Raw genomic sequence first — 16,451 nt, 5'->3', positions numbered from 1 at the left:
GATGCTTAGAGATCTTAACAAGGTTTTGGAATGCATACTGAAAGGCTTACATGTTAAGTTGCTTTGTTATATTAAACACTGAGACATATATTTTAAATTAAGACAGTATTATAACCTTGCATCTATAAGTTATAGATCCTTTGGATGCAAATGCTTCAATCAATAATTATAAAATTTAGCTCATTTTATGATTTTTATTAAAAAGATGATTAATGTAGAAGAAATTTCATGCAAAAAGTTTTTCAAAACCTTGATAGCCTCACTATAGTTTTACCTACCCAGACATTTGATATTAGTAGCACTTGACTTCCTTTTGTTTCGTCTCACTTCTTAGTGGAAAAACCAACATATGTTGTTTAAATATAATTTTTGGGTGCCCTGTGGTCGCCTAGGTGCCTTGAAAAGTATGGTTCAAATCCTTGGCCCATTGTACACCTTCCACAGCTGACAAAATCTCAGCCTGAATAGAGTCACCCACACCTATTGGACTAGAGAAAAGAGCACCTCATACCTTAAGACTCCCCCAATACCCGAGGATCCTGGGTTCCCCATACTACTCCCGTCAAAGTTCAATTTAATAAAACCACTAAGAGGAGGGACCCAAACATGTACAGAAGAAACAGTAGGTGGAGCAGACTTAGCAACTTCCTTCCACTTCCTTAACAAATCATCAGTTGAGAAGTCATTAAACAACTCCAAAGACTTAACCCAATGCACCACTCTGATGTGAATCGCCTCCAAGATGGACTGTACTTCCTTACCAGCAAAAATTCTCAAGTTCCGTTCTTCCCAGATTGTCCAGCACGCTGCAGACCTTATACTTCACATAATGCTCCCCTTTTCACTGGCCACTTGAAAAAATAAGCAAAAAGACTTTGCACATTCGGCAGGGGAGTCCAGCTACAACCAAATAAGGAAAAGATCCAACCCCAAATACAATCAGAAAAATGGCAGGAAATTAATAAGTGATAGCTATTCTCACCATTATCTTTGCACAGTACACACCAATGAGGAGACAAGCAACTTTTAGGTCTTTTTTTTCTGAAGCAAGTCACAAGTGTTTATTTGTTCTAGAAAAGCTTCCCAACAAAAACCCCCAACCCTAGGAGGAATAGGATTACACCATACTTCCTTAACAGGGAAAGACAGCCCAAGAGGAGAGTTATGTTGAGTCGAGGCTTTAAAAAAGGAAGCACAAGTAAACTGCCCAAAGGCCGAAAGAGACCAAATCCTACAATCAGGATTTGCGGCACCCAAGTAAACCCCTTCAAGGATACTCAAAAGTGACAAAGTGCTATTTAACTCTGAATCCCTTAAAGCCCTTTTTAAACCCAAGTTCCAATCAGACCCAAAGGCTGAGTTTGATGGGACTAAAAAAGTACCAATAGGCTCATCCTTCAAATTAGACAAGGCAAACAAAGTAGGAAATTGGTCCTTCAAAGGGGAGTCCCCAACCCATACTTGTTCCTAGAATTTAATAAGGTTACCGGAGTACAATTCATACCTGATCCAAGGCAAGAAAAGAGGCAAAATAGCTTCAATGGTTCTCCATGGTGAAGCTCTCGCAGTCCTAGCCCGAATTCCAGCATCCCATCCATTAACCGCAAGCCCATTAATACTTCTTACTCTTATCTTAGTCCACTTTTCCTTTTCAAAAGGAAATCTCCATAACCACTTTCCCAATAGAGCCAAGTTCCTCTTCTGAATATTTCCCAGTCCAAGACCTCCAAACTTCTTATTTCTACAAACCAACTCCCATTCACCCTATGGTCTTTTTTCTCCTCCCCTGGCTCCCAAAGAAAATACCTCATTAACTTCTCCTATCTTCTTCCTACCCTTTTTGGAATCTTAAAAACTGACAGAAAATAGATAGGCAGGTTAGCTAAAGTTGATTGATCAAAGTAACTCTTCCTCCAAAAGATAAATAGTTCCTCTTCCAAGAAGCAAGTCTCCTTTCAAATCTTTCCACAACCGGATTCCAAAAATTTCCTTTCCTTGGGTTATCTCCTTGGGGCAATCCTAAGTAATTCAAAGGCCAATTGAACACTGTGCAACCCAAAATACCTACACACTCAACTACCTCCCTCTTCTCCATAATGATTCCAACTATACAACTTTTCTCAAAATTCACCTTCAAGTTAGACAACCGTTCAAAAAGTTGTATAGTAAGCTTCAAGTTCCTAACCCAACTAGTATTCCTCCTTCACAGAAGAGTACCATGTCATATGCAAATTGCAAGTGAGTAACCAGAACCCCTTCCCTACCAACTCTCCAACCTCTTACTAAATTATCGGAATCTGCTCTTGAAATCAATCTACCTAAAACACCGGCTACCAGGGTAAACAAGAAAGGAGAAGAAGTCTTCCTGACTGATGCCCCTCAAAGTTGGAAAGAAATCCACCACTGTCCCATTAACCAACACAGAATAATGACAATTTCTAACACACCCTACGACCCACTTGCACCACCTATCCCCAAACCCGAAGCTCAACAACACCTCAACCAAAAAAAACCAATCCGCTAAGTCATAGGCTTTCTTTATATCAAGTTTACAAACCACTCCTTTTTTCCCTGACTTCTTAAAATCTTCTATACTTTCATTGGCTATTAAAAATTGGATCAGCAATCTGTCTTCCTGTCACAAAAGCTCCTTGATTTGGTGCAATAATAGTAGGGAGGACTTTCTTAATACTAATAGACAACACTTCAGCAATAATCTTGTACAAGCTATTCACCAGACTTATAGTATGAAGTCTTAGGGTGAACAACATCTCTCTTTTTAGGGGACAAAGCAATAAAAGTGGAGTTCAAATCTGGATTAATTACCCCCTCAAATAAAATTCCTCAAAAACTAGCATCAAATCCTCTGCCAAAACATCCCAACAATCTTAATAAAAGGTCATCGTAAATCCATCCGGTCCCAAAGCTTTTGATCTATCCATAGAAACGACTACCTCTTCTAAATCAAACTTTCTTTTTAGCCAGTCCTTATCCTTGAAATCTAACCTTAACCACTCCAAACCCTCAATCCGCAATCTATCATTTAGGGGCCTTCTATAGATGGACCTGAAATGACTCGCAAAGGCCCCCGCAATCTCACTTTGTTGGGTAATAGAAGAGCCCTCCACTTCCAACTTAGAGATAAAGTTCTTCCTTCTCCTTCCATTTGCCACCGCATGAGAAAATTTAGTATTCCTATCTCCTTCCTTTAGCCACCTACACCTTATTTTTGCCTCCATCCTGCCTCCTCTTTATACAAATGTCCTCCAATTGCTTCCTCAGGGTACACCTAAGCCCTTTATCTCCTTCCTCCAAGGCCCCTGTACCCTCTTTCAAATCAATCTCCTCAATTCTATCAATTAAAGATAGCTTCCTAGCCTCAGTTCTACCAAATTCCACTAGATTCCACTCCTTTATTTTATTTTCCAAATACCGAAGTTTCTTATGAAATCTCATCCCTCCCCAATTCACTCAAGGGTTACAACTCCATCCACCAATCCTCAACTTTCTTTAAAAAACTGGGGTGACATAACCACATATTTTCAAATCTAAAGGGAGATGGACCAACATTCCTCAACTCATCCTTAGAGATCACTATTGGCCAATGGTCAAAGGTTACCCTTGGAAGTGTTCTTGAAGTCAAATTCTCCCCAATGCTCCTCCCAATCTAGTGAAAAAAGCAACCTATCTAACTTAGTTGGTTTGGAGGTTGGACCAAGTGAAAAGATCAGAAGAGAGAGGGATTTCTTTAAGCTCAAAAGTGTCCACAAAATTGTTAAAACTCCTCATGCTAGTTGTCACTCCCTGAATAGGGTTATTGGTCTCATCCGTGAACCTAACCACATTAAGATCTCCACCTATACGCCAAAGACCTTCCCACAATCCCCTAATATCCTCTAGCTCTTCCCACAATTTCCTCCTTTCTCGATAATCATTAAGACCATACACATTTGTCAAAACCCACTCAAAACCATCCTCCACTTGCTTGAATTTTAAAGAAACTGAGAAACTTCCAATTAGCTCTTCCAAACCTTCTACCACTTCATTTTTCTCATCACCAATAATATATTCCAGTTTTCCATGTACATCAATTGCCATCTTGGTTAATTGTGACCATTCCAAATAGTTTGTACCATCCAATTTAACAGTAGTTATGGTACCTAATCCCAAACGATCACTAGCACTTCCCATACCCAATCCAAGGTCACTAGTCAATTTTTGTTCTACTCCATTACCTTCCATAGATTCTTAAATTGCTTGGATCATAATAAAAAATAGAGAATAACCTCTAGAATCAGATTGATCCCTTCTAGGCAACCCAAAAACTCCATTCAAAACACAAAATACTTGCACAAAGATATTTCTCCTTTCCTAGGAACTTATCGAAGCAAGAGAAATGACTATCAATCTCACTAGGAGCCCCAAAAATAGCCAAAAATTGATTCGCCTCTTACAAAATTCTCCTATAAATTCAAAAAATCCTAAGTGCCTCCATCCAAGTCAAAAACAAAGAATCCTACTGCAACTAGGACTGTTATTCTCTCTCTAGTTCTTCATTTTGATGATCAAACCAAGATCACTCACCTAGTGTCTAAAATCCACCAAAAAAACCCAAGAAATTGGACTTTCTTGAACCATCAATCAGCTCTCTATTCCTCCATGCAATCATGGAGGAGAGAAAAGAAAGAGAGTTTCTTGAGAGGAGAGAAGAAGTTGGGAGAAGAGGAAAGAGAAGGCCGAAGGCCAATAACGATCTGACCGCCTCTCTCATTAACTTTTATACTTAAAGAATAAAAAGCATACATGTCAAATAGACCATCAATAAGGCAGCTACTATCCACACACTCAAACATAACTTAAAGAAACACTAAATTAATGGACCTTGGGCCCAATAACACTAACTAAATAACAACAAACAAATAATAGTAAATCCTCAAGAGATCTATTAGAATTATTTGCATTCTCTATGAGATTAAATTTTGTTTGAACTCATTCTATCATGTGTAGTTTTGACCTAAAGGTTTACAGGACAACTTTACAATGTATTATTTTGCCCATAACCTTAGTTTCTTAGATTTGTTTAATGATTTGGAACAAGATAATAATTTAAAAAGGTGTGCATAGTTTACAAAGCTTTCACCATGTCTATAATTTTCACAAATATGTACATTGATATTTCCAACGTTTCCATCATGTTTCCTATATTTGGATGACCAACATTTCCATCATGTTTCCACTTTGTTCACCTCAAACACCTTTTGCATGAGGTGTGCTAGAGGCACGTTTCATGTGTCTCATGCATACCTCATACAAAAAGAAAAAAAGGAAAGGAAAGGACAGAGAAGGGAAAGAAAGTTTAGGCCAAGGCCTTAGACCCTAGACACCCCCCCTACAACTTTATAATGCAGTCTAATTTGGATTTTTTTGTGCTGGGAAGCCCACTCCACTCTGACTCACTCATCTTCACTTCAACAAGCCCCCCCTTCAGCTAATGTTGTGCATCTTCATTCTTCGTAATACAAGATATCAAAAAAACAAAACAAGAAAAACAGGATCAGATCCTCCTCCTCCTCCTTCTTCTTCTTCCTCCTTTTTTTGGTAATAAATAAAAACAAAATATGATTAAAGAGATAGAGAATAGAGAGTACTATAGTTTTTTGAAGGAGAAACAAGAGCCTTAAACACTTGAGCAGTTTAGGAGACTACCATTGAGAACCAAAGGAAGGAAAGCGATAGAGAAGAGAGAGGGTTTTGTGAATGCGTCTAAAGTGGAGGAGAGAATTGCGGGTTGAAGTCAAAAAAAATTATCTTGGAAGAACATAGACTCCAGGGTAAGTGATTGTTGAACAGTTGAAGGTCGGAGAGGAAAGGAAAGCTACGATTTTCTTGGTCAGAGAAGCTATACAATGGCTGCAAGGCTTTTTGGAAAGAGCTACTTTCTCTATGAGGAAGCAAGAGTGGAAGAGTTCGATGCCTAGATCAGATCGAAGGTATGAAGTGATACTATGATGGAATAAGAAAGGGTTTTGTGAACGCGTCTAAGTGGAGGAGAGAATTACCGGTTGAATCCAAAAAGTTATCGTGGAAGAACATAGACTCCAGAGTAAGTGGTCGTTGAAGGTCAGAGAGGAAAGGAAGGCTACGATTTTCTTGGTCGGAGAAGCTATACAATGGCGGCAAGGATTTTTGGATGGAGCTACTTTCTCTGTGAGGAAGCAAGAGTGGAAGAGTTCGATGTCTAGATCAGATCAAAGGTATGAAGCGATATTATGATGGAATAAGAAAGGGTGGTTTGTTACAGTCACCGTAGAGTTCAAGGAAGGCAAAAAACAGATGTTGTGTTTGCTGGTACGAAAGGAGTGTTGTGGATGGAAGACGGTCACACAGACTTTGCAAACTTACCTGAATCATATTGAAGAGGGCGATGTGGGGGAGATACAAAAGGAAGTCCCAATAGAAGGAGAGGGTTCTCAGGGCAGAAACGAGATCCAAGCTCCCAGTACAGGTGAGCCTGGCTCTATCAATGGAGATGAAAAAGAAAAGAACTAGTCACTAATTCTCAGAAGACAGTCAAAATCTCGATGGAGGTTGAGAAAAGAAATTGGGAAAAAATGGTATGTAATAACAGCAAAAGGATGATTGACTGGAGGGCAATGTTAGACTCAGTGGCGAAAGAGCTTCAGCTCAAAAACACAGCGGAAATACTCCCTTTTTGTGAGAACAGAGCAGTAGTAGATGTTGTCAATGAGAAGATAGAAGTCTCAACTGTGAAGACAGGGGAAGGCCAATTTCTATTTGGGAGATGGAATCATAGAACATGTCTTGCAATGAAATAGAGATAGATAAATTGAGAATAGTGGTGAAGGTAATGGGCTTGCCATTCAACCTGTGGAAGGAAGATGTCTTGGAAAGAATTGTAGCAGTGTTGGGCAGAACCTTGGAAGATTATAGCTTCGAAGACTTGTTCTCTGTGAAAATCAAGATGCTTGGGGTGAAAACAGATTTGATTCCGTGTGCTTGCAATCTTCTGGTAGAAGGAAGGGGAGGAAGTTGTGGCTTGCGATAGGAATTGAATTGTTGCTTTGGCAGGGCTGTAGAAAGCTTGAAGATAATGATGAGCTGGCCTATTGGTTCCAACATGGCAACAAGAGAGAGGGGGAAAAGGAACGGATGAAAGAAAAAATAGAATGGGAAAAAGAAAAGCCCTCTTCTGTTGACCAAGAAGACAGGGTAAATGAAAAAGAAAGGTGCTCCAACAACTTTGAAGTGGAATTTCAAAAAGGCACAGGTTAAGTAATTTGTTGAGGCGGTTCAGTTCAGCGCTCAATCGGACCCAGGGTGTGGGCCAAGTTACACCACAACCAACATCCATTCTCTTCATATAAGGTATGGACACAGATAAATTCACTTCTTACAAACAAATCAGACAAAGTCAAATATGAAGCAAAAGTAAACCAGAATTTACAACTCAGGTTATTGGCACTCCTATGCATTTTCATTTGCACTACAAACAAACTAAGCCTTAATATCAATCTTCTTATTTATTTCTAGGGAGATGTGCAAATAGTGATCTACTTGATAAGTTGACTACCACCTATAATGCTTAAGTCAATGCATAACCTAGATTAGCCTCTCTTTACCTTTTTTTTATCAGTGATTAAACTCTCTTTACAATCCCTTCATAAGTTGAAGATGTTATATCCATATCTTGGGTCCCAACAAGTCTAAATTGGACCCCATGGCTATTTGGGGAGTCCTCTCAGAGTATTCTTCTACTCAAAAATGATATGGGTGTTTAGACCATGAATCAATCAAACAATTTGTTAGAAAGAATGTTACCTCTTTTGACTTCCATTACGGATCTAATACCAAAGGATTTGCAGATATAACTATTGGTGCTTCAGTTTAATTAATTTCATTGAGTCTGAACTCTGTTGGACTGATCAACAACTTGGTATTAGAACCATCCTAGCAGTTCTCATGCAGATTTAGTCTAACTGACTGCATGAGAGTGGTTGTTAAGTTGTAGAAGGAGAGAGACAGAGAGAAACAGAGAAATATATGAGTGCTAGGGGGCACAAATAAGACTGCCATACCATTATTTTTTAAGAAGATGATGTGGCATGTATTTTACTTTTCCCAAAAATAATTGCCATTGGTACATATCTATATTATGTCTATAACTGAAAGTTGGCTCAAAGATACTTTTCTATTTTTAGAGAATGTCTAGTATTTTTTTACATTTTATGACTTTTAGAAAAATCAGAAAAAACAAATCTTATGATTTACAATACAGATTGATTCAAACCCCCTTGCAATTCTTTTTTCTTGATAAGTGATCGCAGTTCCATAATTCTAAACAGAAAGTGTATTTACAAAATATTATACATTCCATAGATATGCTAGTATTTATTGCCTATCCACATCAATTTTTTATTTATAAGACAGCCCAAAACATTTGATTCCTATTTACCCTTGCTTACCAAAAACCCCTTTGCAATTTACGTTGTGATAACAATTTTCAGAACACTGTTGGGAACCAACCTTTACAAAGCCCCTGTTGGGGAGATTATCAACTTGTCCATATAGGAGTATCTGCATTTAATTTAACCATGTTCTATATCCTATATTTGGCCCAAGACATTCTTCCTTTCAAATATGAAGATGCCTTTCCTGGAACAAGCCACCTCAATGCCAAGAAAATATTTGAGATCAATGAGAAGGAGATCCCACTAGGAAAACAACAATGGAACCTCGAAGTGAACAAAACCATCTCTTCCTTGTATTCTATTTCCTTTTTGAAAAAGTTGGGCACGTATCATGCACAGGAAGGATGTCTCAAATCCACATCCAATTAATTCCATGAGTCATTGGAAAAGAAACTCATACTTCAAAACATGAACTAAAAACGGATAACAATAAAACGATTTTGGTCATGGAATTGCGCAGAAAGATAGAAATAATAGGTAAAGTGCATGCGGGATTTCCTTTCCAATATTTAATAATACAGAGATATCAAAACCGCGAAAAAAGTGATAATTCATTTGGTGGATTGATTGAATTGTACAGATTTAGAAGAATACCTCCTGTTAGCCTGTCGACAGCGAAAACTACCTGGTCTTGGCTTTTAAGTGTGTTTTCAGCTCTGTAATCGAAATCCCTAATCAAAGAACCAAGCATTGATGATATCCCTTTCGCCAAAGCTTCAGAACTCCTGAAACTAAGATCAGGTCCGGTGGCATTCGAAGAAGTGGATGGCTCGCAGTTGTCCTCGCCCAAAGAACCATCGTTGTTTGTTAGGGTTTCCGCGGGCCGAGGCTCCCCGTCGTCTGGAGTTGGAAGGTCTCCTGCCAAACACGGTGAGGAAGAATTCATCGGACTGAGTTTACTCTGCAGCAGGGAAGTTTGCCAGAGGAAAGACGCAGAAAGCAGATGCAAGCGTCAAACTAGAGTTCACAGAGTTCATGTCAACCTGCATAGAGCTTTGGCACGTCGTTTTGCTGGATCTTGATAACGTGCGTCCTACTATTATAAGAGACCCGTGCGACGCACGGATATTTTTTTTCTTTTTCTTTTCGTTGTTCCAACGGACTGCACAGCAGGTTAGGGGTGAGAAAGAAAAACTGAAAAATTGAATCGAGCCAAAAAAATTGCTCAAACCGAACCGAAAAATCGATATGTGATTTAGACCAATAAAAAATAGTAAAATGTTTCAGATTATAGCATAAGAGGAAGAGAAGAAGACGACAACAATAAGAAGAAGAAAAAATGGTGAAGGAAAAAAGAAGAAAGAGTTTGATAATCTCCTCTTTCTCCTCTCTAATCTTTTATCAATGGGATTATATTAGATAAGGGCAACTTTTGGGACCTAATATCAATAAAAGTAATATATTTAATAAAATTTCAAAAATAAATTAACTTTTTAAAAATAATATAAAAAAGGGGCAAAGTTACTGTCCATCTTCTTCTTCTTTTAGATTATTCATCAAAGCCGCCCACCGCCGCTTCCAACTGTCACCTGTAGTCGCAAAAACATCTCCTCAAATCTTTCTCAAACTTCATACCTCTTCGCCTCTATATAAAAAAAAAAATCTCATTACTCAAATGGGAGTGAGTGAGAGAGAAAATTTTACTCATGACTCTCCCTGAACCATAGACGGCGGCCCTGTCCAAATCCACTGGTTTCCCCAAATCTAGAAAGCAAGGCTTATGTGGTTTGGGAAAACCATCTGAGAATGACTATGTTGTGATGTCGCTATCCCCAAATGACCACTCTGTTTATAGCTTATACCACGGCGAAGGGGATGCCATTTCCTGGGATGCCAACACCTGCAGCCCGAATCCCCCCATAAAGACTAACACTTATTTGTCGATGACCGATGACGATGATGGCTAAGACAGGGACCGCTTTTTTGCGACACTCATGGATTCCAATTTCCACCACTTGCCGGTGTTCGACTATCAATGACGCTTTCTCGATCGTTCGATTGATGCCACCGCTAGACAGGACACCATTAACTAGATGTGGAAGGCATAATATTTGTTCGTCTACTGAATTATTTTTCATTAAATTTAAGCCTAGCCTTCTGTTTCCTTATCATTTTTTGCAATTTTGTTTTTCTCCCTTCCATGACTCAGGTGCATGCGTACTACCGTTTTAGACCTATAACGGCGTATCTCTCCGTCAATTATTTCGATCGTTTCCTATCCTCTCATAACCTCCCAGTACATAGTTGCTTTCCCCTATTTTCAATGGACTTGTGGCCCAAAACGTTGCTTCTCAGGTCAATGAAATCTGACGCTTAATGCCACTTTTTTTATTGTTTCATTAAATGAATAGCATGTGGGTGGCCTTTACAACTATTGCCAGTGGCATGCGTCTCTATAGCAGCGAAAATGGAGGAAACGATCGTTCCCCTCCTCTTAGACTTATAGATGGTGGACAGAGGTGGGTGGAGGCGTAACGGAGGCGGCAACGGGCGGCTTTGATGAATAATCTACAAGAAGAAGATGATGAACAACAACTTTGCCCCTTTTTTATATTATTTTTAAAAAGTTAACTTATTTTTTGAAATTTTATTAAATATATTACTTTTATTGATATTAGGGCCCAAAAGTTTCCCTTATCTTCTATAATCCCTTTATTAATCTTACTAAGATTACATAAATTACAAGTCTACCCTTAAGTAGGCCTCCACCTCATCAGCATACTTAAAAAATACTAATAAATTTGCACGTGGCAATTTCAGATGATGAAGATAGTAATATACATCCAAATTATTTTAAATTTTGTATATATTTCTATGTATATAAAACAATTCTATATTAAAGATGTCCCAAATGTTTTCTACAAATATTATGCATTTTTTGTTTTTGTCCTTCTTTAATTTTTATTATTTAATTACGACATCATGGATTGACCCATTTGGCCCAAATGGTTGAATTGCTCATCCACCACTTAGACAAAAGGACAATTTCATTTTTTGGTTCAACTTTGAAAAAATGAGATTTATTGTTAAATGTATTGATATGGATCTAATAAGTTCAACTTTGGGTTTTAGGCCCATTAATTCCATGTGCTCATTTGGCCTCCAAACTGTTGTCCAGTTGGGCTTCCTTGTATTTTGTGGGACCCAAACATTGATCTACACATCAGTTACATGGGTTCAGCCGAGCTTCTATTACAAGACCAGGCCGAATTCACTGTTATGGACAGTGAACCCCTAAGCCCATCACCATGGGCTCTTAGTGGGCCCAACACTTACACTAAGTGGTCCCTAGGCCAAGCCACCTTATAAAAACCCAGGGACTGTGGGCAGATGCAAGATTAACCCATCAGGTATTACCCTCAATGATCTTACACTTAACCTCTCAGCCCATAATGATCAAACACTGCCCGACAAGAGAGGACATTTCCCTCGGCTGCAAGGAACAGTGTTGCACTCTCTACTCACATGGATCCCAGGAATTAAAACATTTTGCAAACATTTTGAAATCATAATATATATATATATGTATATCTCTATATAAATATATTTTGCAAAACAAATTTCAACAATTGAAATCGGCTGTCAGCAGCTTTGGTTTCCATCAGAGAGAGTGCATCCCTGATCATTACCTTTGTCCGACAAAGGGGCTGATCCTGTCACTATGATCACCCACTCAGATGAATTCTCAGACTGTCCCAACATACCCAGGTTTTCACCCCCTCTAAGGATCTCACTGATTGGCATATCAAAGATAGTCAAATCCGACACGTAGTGCAGTATCGTAATCGAGTGTAGGGGTTAGGTGTAACATTTTAGTTTTGCCCACTAATCACCAAGGTCTAGAGCAATACTTGAATTCTGGTCCGGTTCAGGGTTTCAAGTAAACATACACTGCATGCACCTCGGGTCTCACCCTAGCAACTGAGACAGGCTACCCCAACCAACTTGGCGGCACATAAGTGTCAGCCTTAGTAGGATAAATCTTCCCAGACTTATCCAACGACTGTGAACATACTAAACTAACATGAGTCTCATATGTGTCTAGTTTAAGGGTATTACACAGAAATACACCACAATAACATGAATCAAATATGTATTTTATTCATTTACAATAAATGTCATAATGTACATCATTCTGATTGGAGCTAAGGGCATACACTATTTAACACATATATTGTGTATTTTGGCTATTTTCTTATTTTTAATTTATGATGGTTGCTACCCGCTTGGCTTCTCCTAATCTATACCTAATTCATCTAAAAGTGATTTCAACCACAAAACTTCAAAAACTCCATGTGCCATTGCCCTGTACTTCGCTTCAACTAAAGATCTTGCCACTACAGACTAGTTCTTACTCCTCCATGATACAATGTTCCCTGCTACCATAGCACAATAACCTAAAGTAGATCTCCTATTATCAATACATCCAATCTAGTTAGCATCAGTGTATGCTACCAGTTTCACGTGTCCATGCTTAGCAAACAAGATACCTTTCCTTGGAGTCCTTTTCAGATAGACCAGAACTCTCTCAGTAGCTATTAAATGTGTGTCTTTGGGAGAATGCATAAACTGGTTGATTACACTAATTGCATAGGAAATATCTGGCTGAGTCTTGCAATGGTAAAGTAACTTCCTAACTAGTCTTTAGAACACCCCCTTATTAGGCAATAGTTCACTTTTAGTCACTAACAACTTATGATTTAGGTCAATAGGAGTAGAAGTAGGTCGACTCCCAGTTTCCCAGTCTTTGCAAGGAGATCAAGAACATACTTCCATTGAGAAATGAAGATACTATCCTTAGATTTGTAAACTTCAATTCCCAAGAAATATCTTAGTTTTCCCAAGTCTTTAATTTCAAACTTAGTGTTAAGAAAACTTTTGAGATGAACAACTTCTTGAGTATCATTTCCTGTAACCACAATATCATCAACATAGATAATTAGGAGGGTCACTATGGAATCTTTCCTCTTAACAAACAAAGTATGATCCGACTGTGTCTGTGTGTACCCAAAAGCAACAAGAGCTGCCCGAAATCTGTCAAATGAGGCTCTAGGAGATTGCTTAAGGCCATAAAGAGACTTCTTCAGTTTACAAACTTTTCCTTACATCTCCTTCCCATACACCCGTAGAGGTATAGACATATAGACCTCTTCATAGGTTCTATTTAAAAAAACATTCTTTACATCAAATTGATGAAGAGGCCAATAAAAAGCAGTAGCTAAAGATAACAAATGACTCAAAGCTTGTCTATAATGTTTAGGACAATATGGAAAGGAGAAACAAATCTTTTATTACTCACGGAAAAAGATTGTCTACAATGTTTAGCAAGTTCACATGACTCACAACGAAGACTCAATAAGGATATTCCCTTAAACATTTCTGGAAACAAATGACTCAAAGCTGAAAAAGACAAATGACCAAATTTGAAATGACATATCATGACTCTATTAACTGACTCTGATAAAACAGACTCCAAAGCAACTCCACTAGGTAATCCAGGACTTTGATCAGAGGCATCCAGCAAGTATATCCCATTCGCCTCATGGCCACTCCCAATCGTCCTCTAAGACTTCAGGTCTTGAAAAACATAATAAGTAGGAAAGAAGGTTATGCTGCAGTTCATTAATTTTGTTAAACTACTAACAGATAAAAGGTTAGTGCTAAGTTTGGAAACATGAAGGATAAAGGATAATACAAGTGAATCAAAGGCTTTAATATTCCCCTTGCCAGAGATGGGAGCAAGAGACCAATCGGCAAGAGAAATCTTTTCTCTACCCGAGAGGAGTTGGGTATGAACAAAAAAGGTTGGGTAGGCTAGTCGTATGGTCTAATGCACCAGAATCTATTATCCAAGGAATTCTACGATTACTTGAGATTGTAGCATGATTTGTAAAAGCACGAATACTTGAATGGGAAAAAGTGGATGTAGAGGGGGCGCCTGAGGAGGAAGATGCAATAGTAGACTCCAAGTGATTTATCAACTTCCCATATCTCTCAAATTCTACATTCACTTCCGCCAATTGTTCTATAATGGATTTTTTTTTCACATTCAGACACTGGCAACATTTTCATTCTTGGGTATTCTAGACTAGTCACCCTTCTTAAAGCTATTGTTGTTCCAAAACCTTTCAGGAAGAAGATCTGGATGAAGCATCCAACAAGAATCCTTAGTATGTTTTGGCTTCTTGTAGTATTCACATATCACCTCCTTTTTCTCATTTAACCCCTTTGGTTTTATTCCAGCAAGTGCAAAATGTTCTAGAGGAGGTGGGGTCTGTAGCTATACCTGTCACCTGCTATCTTTATTGCTCATCATAGAGTATGCCTGTGCAAGTGACACTTCATGCTTGGCCAAGATATTTTGCCTTGTAATATCAAATTCAGGATTGAGTTCTATAAGGAATGCAAACACCTTGCTTATTTCCACAAATTTCCTGAAAGTTTCAACATTTTTTGTGCTTTCCCATACAAATGCTTCCATAACATCCAACTCCTGCCATAGTGACTTCAACATCGAATAATAGACAGCCACATTCTTCTCCCCCTATCTTAAATTCTTCACATCATTCTTTAGTTTGTAGGCCCTTGCAACATTTAATTTTCGAGAGTATGTCTCTGTCACACTATCCCAAATCTCCTTCGCTGAAGTCATCCACAAATAGTGTTGAATTATATGGGGCTGCATAGAATTTACCAACTACTCAATAATTATGTAGTTATCCTGCATCCATCTCTCATATGTAGGGCCAGAGTCATCTAACATCACCTTACTACCTCTTAGAAACCCTAGTTTACCTCTACTACAGACATGGATTAATAGGTTGTGCCCACGCAAGGTAATTTGTTCTGTCAAGTTTAATTGTAGTCACTCTTGTCAAAAAGGAATCTACATGACCAACCCCCGACACTGGGATCTGCTTCACCTCACTTCCAGATTGCTCCATCAATCAAACGAAAATAAAAAAAACAATGCTTTTAACCTGTATAGACCTAACTAAGGTCAGTTAAGCACTCACAGGCCCCAAAACTAGGGTTTCACCGTACTTAGCCTCCGGGGAAAAAGAGATAAGAGATAGCCACTCAAACTAGAGCTATCCAAACCACTTCCAATTGCAGCCACCCACTTTTGGAGATAAAAAGGAACCCTCCAAGCCTTGAGTGCCACACCCAAACAACCTCTTCAACCCGTAACTGGAAATTCTCTAGTTGGCTAGGGTTTTGGGAAAACAAATTTGCAGTACCACTTTCTTGGCAATTTTTGACTAGATTCTAACTCTCCAAACCCTCTACCAACTAGGCAAACAAGATATCTGAATAATCAGCAATTTATCTCTCCATACACCTTTTGATTAGAAAAAAGGTGTATAGGAATAAAAGGAAAAAAAAATGAAAAATGGAAGGGAGACCTACTCTGATGCCAAGATGTGATTCAAACCAATAAAATCAATAGAATATTTCAGAATAAAGGAAAAGAAATTAGAGAAGAAGAAGGAGACAACAAGAAGAAAGAGGAAGATTGGAGAAGAAAGGAGGAAGAAAGGAGGAGTTCGATAATCTCCTTTTCCCCTACTCTAATCTTTTATTAAATTTACTTAATTTACATAAATTACAAGGAGGCCCTTAAGTAGGCGTTTACATCAGAACTAAACTTAGAAAACATAAATAAGAACTAAAGGCCCATAAAGAAAAGGCCCAATAAGAAAACATAACAAGAAAGACACTAATGGGCTAGGGCCCATTCGGCCCAGTCTCTCTACACTATGCATACATCTTATCTATCAAACTGTGGAAAGAAAAACACTTATCTGGTGTTGATAGTGATTAGGTAGCACTATAGTTTAGCAGATCATCTTATGTGTAAATCTAGAAGGCATCCTAACATCATTTTTGCGATAACCAGAATGTGCACTAGTCGTGCGATGCAATGTAATTTTGGGCTTTGAGTAGGCATCTATACCCAGA

The 16,451-nt window shown here is 38.5% G+C and overlaps 1 protein-coding gene across 10 annotated transcripts in view; it reads right to left on the bottom strand.

The window, feature by feature from the left end:
- LOC104589915 (SNARE-associated protein-like protein) overlaps positions 1-9,517 on the bottom strand; it is a 51,191-nt gene extending 41,674 nt beyond the window's left edge. For 6 of the 10 annotated variants that reach the window (XM_088891816.1, XM_088891817.1, XM_088891818.1 and 3 more), the window contains exon 1: positions 9,084-9,517. In XM_088891816.1, coding sequence (XP_088747942.1) covers positions 9,084-9,375 — 292 coding nt within the window. In that variant the 5' untranslated portion in view covers positions 9,376-9,517. The remainder of the gene's footprint in view (positions 1-9,083) is intronic. The other 4 variants (XM_088891815.1, XM_010248390.3, XM_010248392.3 and 1 more) reach the window with 1 other exon arrangement.
- Between the last annotated feature and the right edge of the window lie 6,934 nt (positions 9,518-16,451).

Source organism: Nelumbo nucifera, chromosome 7 (genome assembly GCF_055504915.1).
Source record: "Nelumbo nucifera cultivar China Antique chromosome 7, China Antique-T2T, whole genome shotgun sequence".
NCBI lineage: Eukaryota > Viridiplantae > Streptophyta > Magnoliopsida > Proteales > Nelumbonaceae > Nelumbo > Nelumbo nucifera.
The sequence above is the reverse complement of the archived record's forward strand: the minus strand, read 5'-3'. Positions and strand labels throughout refer to the sequence as shown.